The sequence below is a fragment of the Conger conger genome, chromosome 3 (genome assembly GCF_963514075.1).
Source record: "Conger conger chromosome 3, fConCon1.1, whole genome shotgun sequence".
NCBI lineage: Eukaryota > Metazoa > Chordata > Actinopteri > Anguilliformes > Congridae > Conger > Conger conger.
The window spans coordinates 32,683,698-32,689,246 of record NC_083762.1 but is presented as its reverse complement, the minus strand read 5'-3'; the positions used below and the strand labels follow the sequence as shown (position 1 = coordinate 32,689,246).

Genomic DNA, 5,549 nt, shown 5'->3' with positions numbered 1-5,549 from the left:
CAAATCTGTACTAAAACAAGTCACAGAGCTGCGCGTGCGCAATCGTCCATATTGCATTTTGCGCCTGTGCGTCAAATATCAATCTCTGCCGACTGGAGGAATAGCATGTTTCAATTGGTCCAACAGCAAAAGAGGAGTTTCGATTTATTCGTTTTATGTGATAAAATGTGATTTTTGAACATTAATCAATTATAATCATGGGTGGAATAAATCATGTTTATTTTGTACAAATGTAAATGATATAAGGTTATTATCTCCATTGATGCTTATTGCTTTGAATTGAACAAATTGGAAAGACAAATTTGTCATACAGTATTTTATGGAAATGATAAACAAGCCCAGTTGAACACAAATTTATGCTGGTCTACACACCGCATGAGGGACAGGTTTTTACTGTGTAAAACTTAATTTTGAATTTTACTAACATCTCCCTGTCTCTCTCTCTCACTCACTCTCACTGATGTTCCTGGTCACAGATTCTCCCATCCTTATGTTGCATACTCATGAGTACCACATTTTTGCCTTTCTTTGGCATGTACAGTTGGACATCAGGCACGTGTTGGCCATGAACACAAACTTAGAGGTACACTGGTCCTGGGCCTGGCTCCTGATGAGCTGGTCCTGGGGCTGGCACCAGATGGGCTGGTCTTGGGGCTGGCACCAGATGGGCTGGTCCTGGGGCTGGCTCCTGATGAGCTGGTCCTGGGGCTGGCATCAGATGGGCTGGTCTTGGGGCTGGCTCCTGATGGGCTGGTCTTGGGGCTGGCTCCTGATGGGCTGGTCTTGGGGCTGGCTTAGGGTCAGTCACATACTCTCCTTCAAACACACTTCTCACTCTCTTCAGACATGACACAAAAAATTCCACAGTGGAAGACGTTCCATCCACTATAGCTTCTCTCTCTTCCAAAATTATTATAAGGCCCCCTGAGCAGAGATTATTTTTGCCATACTGATTGATTGTGGTAAGGAGCCACACATGCAAACCTACTTATTTGTTGTGTCCCTCTGGGGTAGAGTGTGAGAAAATATTGATTGTTTAGAATGTTTTGAAATAATTGTAGGAATAGTAGGAAAGCAGTGAAATGGCAAGTAGTGATCAGACATATACATGTAACTGTAGGGTCAGAAGAGGAGCAGTTCCTCACAAAGATCAGGTCTAGGAGGTCTCCAGCCTCGTGGGTTGGGGGAGAGTGCTGCAGAGAGAGGTCGAAGGAGTGGAGTAGTGGCAGGAAGGCAGCAGACAGGGAAGCTTCCAAGTGGATGTTGAAGTGTCCCAGGAGGATCAGTGGGGTGCCATCCTCTGGGAACAAGCTGAGTAGAGTGTCAAGCTCATCAAGGAAACTTCCCATGGGCTCTGAAACATGATAAATAACAATATAGAGGTTAATAGGGTAAGTGACAAAATTTCCACAGAGAGATTAACAAACCAGTACCACCACCACGTCCATGGCCAGGGGGTGTGAGAGAAGGAGGACCAGAGGGTAGCGGGAGTAGGGGTGTTGTCAGGTGTGATCCAGGTCTCAGTGTTTGATCCAGGTCTCAGCGTGTGATCCAGGTCTCAGCGTGTGATCCAGGTCTCAGCGTGTGATCCAGGTCTTATAAGTAGAAATTAAGTCAGCCTTCCGTGCGGAGGTTCCACAGCCCCCTGCGACGGTAAAGTTCTCATTGGGGGTCGGCGGACTGAGGCAGAGGTTGAAGGGGTTCCGTCACCATAGAGGATCACGTTGCTGGGAGCACCTTCTGTGGGGGAAAGAGCAGAATGGAATGGGGCGTTGAAACATAGCAAACTAGGAGGGAACATCACTCTGAGCAAACCTACATTATTTTATTTGGAAAGGAATGACGGAGAAATGGCAGGCAAGGTTGGAAGGGGAGAACAAGGGCAGGCATTTATTCAATATTCAAAGTAGAGTAGGACCAGGGAGAACGGCAGGAAGGAATAGATGGGAAGAAACAATATACGCCAGATTATGAGTAGGGCGCAGTGTGAGTCCACTGTGCCCGACTCAATTGTGCCCAAGACAATTGATATGGTAGGGAAACAATTGTGGATATTGTAAGGAGGAGGAAACAGTGGACCATGTGATACTGCTGTGTGATCAGTACAAAAGGGAGCGATAAATACTCAAAAGGAATCTGAGGTTAAAGGGCACCAAGGAAATAAACACTGAGATTGTATTGCAAGGGAGTTCTTTGCACGGTGTGGCTAGTCCAGGATTTTTGAGGTAAATGGGATTTGCAAATTTCGATTTGGGCAGGTATCCGGTTAAGACTCTAAATCAGTAGGTGGCGGTAATGCACCTCTTGTGTTTTATACCAATCGCCGTTAAACCCCGAAGAAGAAAGTAACGCGTTATGGGTTTTCCGGCTCTTTTCTCTGAGTCGGATCAATTTATTCAGTAGAATTTTGTTCCAGACCACTTGTCCACATCATAGTAACAATCAGCATGTAATCATACCCTCGCTCCCACGCTGCTTACACGTACAGAGTCAAATAAACGTCCATTCTTCGTATCCTGCGTCCATTTACAATAAAAAAGAGTCGGCTCTTCAGAAATACGAGTCGGCACCAGTGTTCCTTAAAAAGAGCCGGCTCGTTCGCGAACGAACCACTAGTAACGCAACTAATATCGCATGTGGTGGTTTTCAATGTGTATTTTTGAAAGGTTGTATTTAAACAGTACTGTCACTACCCGAGATGACGGGAGTGCTGAACTGCATCCCAAAGCGACCCGGTGTTGGAGTAGGTGTTCTTGTTACTGATGTTTTGAACCCTAATTGTGTACTCCTAGGGAAGCGAAAAGGTTTGGTTGGTAAAGGTACTTATCAGTTACCAGGGGGTCATTTAGAGTTTGGGTGAGTGGCATTTATGTCTAAAATATTTTATTTATGTGTTGGTTTGAGCTATGCATGGTAATTATTTTGTTTTTACAGGGAGACGTGGGAAGATTGCGCTGCTCGGGAGGTAATGGAGGAGGCGGCGATACGGCTCAAAAACGTCAACTTCGCATCTGTAGTGAACTCGATCAAATTGATTGAGAACTACCACTACGTCACCATCATTATGCAGGGCGAATTGGACAGAAGCTATTCAACTGAACCTGTGAATGTGGAACCTGATAAAAATGAAGGTATAATCTTATTTGTTAAATGTTTTTAATTGTTCATGTCCCAGATGCACAATAGGCCTACGTTTTTGCCATTGTGCAATAGGGCGTCTATGTCTCGTAGCCTGGTACATTCTAGTTTTCAAGTTAAGAATATTTGTTCACTAGTGAACATTTTTGTCCAAGTAGTATTCAGTAAATAGCTGAAAGTTGGCATAAAAATCGGGACATTGGAACGTGTTTAATAAACGTTCTTAAAACGAACTAGTTACACACAGCATTAGTACTCAACATGGCCAACATGTTTATGGGAAAGTACAAGTGTTACAAAAAAAATATATGACGCTGGAGGTGCTGGTGGGCCAGTATATCACAGTCTTCCACTGGGCCAAGTGCATTGCAATGCCCCTAATCAGGGATGAGGGTGCTGTGCATTGGATGCAATGTAAATTGTGACTCTGTGGTCAGTGTAGATGCTAAGGCACTTCTCAGGAGAGTAGCAGTGCTTGCACCATATCCTGGTCTGGTTCCTACCAAAACAATCTGACAGGCCACACCATCCCTTGCATGCCCTACCCATTTTATTTCCTCATATAGTCGCCACAAAACAATCAGGCAAATTACATTTGCAATTTGCTCCTGTAAGTCCCTTACCTGGTTAAATAGTTTGAACATCAGGGTCTGGAAATTGTGCCAGTGCTTTGAACATTGTGTGTACTGTTACAGGGTGGGCTTGGACGAGATGGGAGGACTTCCCACCTGAAGAACAGCTGTTTTTGCCCCTGGCGTGCCTAAGACAACAAGGCTTTCAACCATTTTCGGATGACCTAGCTCAAGGAAGCAGAGTAAAATCTAATGGAAAAACATAATCAAAGTATTTGAGCTATTAAAATAGTCAGATTTACTCAAAAGTGATTTATTTTCACTTATTTTCAAGGAACAAAAATATATTACACACATTTTTTAAATGCACTGAGACTAACATGCAGTGTTGACATTATCATGCATTTTAAAATAAACAACATGCATTCCTTTTTAGTTCTCTTCTGTGTATGTACATGTATTTTTGATTGTTTAAGTGGCCTCACACCAAACCAAAGTTTTCAATAAACTTTGATAAAGTTTCATATAACCATGTTATTCACCTGTTATTCACCTAACCCTTTTCCACAAACACTGTGAAATTGAAAAACATTTGGAGTAAGACACTCTCTTAAAGGTCTAATTACTGACAATACATCACAAATAAGTCAAATCCAGTTCATAAAGGAAAGTACATGTAGGAGTATGGTGGTGCTCATGGTGTAGACTCCGGTCCTGGAAAGCTGATCTACGTGCTGGTTTTTGTTCCAACCAGTTACCTTAATTTTAGTTTTCTGACCGCTCTATGAACTACACTGGTTCACCCAAGTACTGGATCAGTAAAATCTTCAGGATACACCTGCAGTCTGTGACTGTAGATGGTGCTGATACACACTGATTGAGCAAAAGTAAATAATTCAGAGCAGAAGTTGCCACAAAATCCTTTAACAGTTAAACCCTTGGTGTGCACCACTGGTGTAGACAGAACATTGCACTAACAATCGCTTGTTTAAATATTTTAGTGCAAAATAGTATAGTTTAGTATCAAAGAAAAATTATGGTCTGTTTAGCTGATCCTTATTTTGTACTTTTTTTCCCCCCAGAGCAGCATTCATAGAGCCAGCTGTGTTTGTGTGAGGGGGGGGGGGATGTGTATGTGTGTGTGCCTGTCCTGGTGTGTTTGTAAACACCAGTGGATAGAATACCATTACAAATCCATGCAAAACAGTAACATAATTCAGAACTGGACCTTTCATCAGTTGCATCTAATCTTGAAGCAAATGCTTTTTATCAGGTTTCAGGTATCTATTTTGTGGACAGATGAAGTCCAAAATTACAATTAAGTTTATTTGAAACATGAAGCTAAGCACATCAGCAGGTAAAAACATTACAGGTAATAACATTATCCGGATTTGGACCATTATGGGGCCAAACCATTTTGGTTACCTGGGTAGATAGATAACTTGGCCAAGTATAAAGCTCGGCTAAAGTAATTCTCATGCACACTACGTGTACTAAAGACATGTATAGTTACATAAGTAATCTTGAATCGGTCCTGAACAGCTCAAATCGCTGATGTTTGCTAGCTTGCTAGTTATCAACATAATTAACAATAGTATATTATATTGATGTCAGCTTAGCTTAGTGTTATACTTTTAAATAATATATTCGTCAACATTTTCTGTTATATCCTTACAGACCTCATAGACAAGACATTGGAGACCTGGCTACATAGGCTTTCTATCGTAAAAAGCTATTAAAATGCAATATTCTCCCAAAACATTTGGACTAAAACGATCATTGTTTCACAAACGACACTACTTTGGTTGTTAAATCAGCTCAGATTTCTTCATTGAAATC

At 42.0% G+C, this 5,549-nt stretch overlaps 1 protein-coding gene across 1 annotated transcript; it reads left to right on the top strand.

Annotated features, from left to right (window-relative positions):
- The first annotated feature begins 2,351 nt into the window (after nucleotides 1-2,351).
- On the top strand, nucleotides 2,352-4,145 carry nudt15 (nudix (nucleoside diphosphate linked moiety X)-type motif 15). The gene is made up of 3 exons (XM_061236891.1): nucleotides 2,352-2,856; nucleotides 2,935-3,131; nucleotides 3,834-4,145. The coding sequence occupies exons 1-3, from the start codon at nucleotides 2,699-2,701 to the stop codon at nucleotides 3,974-3,976; spliced, it is 498 nt and encodes a 165-aa protein (XP_061092875.1). The 5' UTR covers nucleotides 2,352-2,698; the 3' UTR covers nucleotides 3,977-4,145.
- Nucleotides 4,146-5,549: the final 1,404 nt, after the last annotated feature.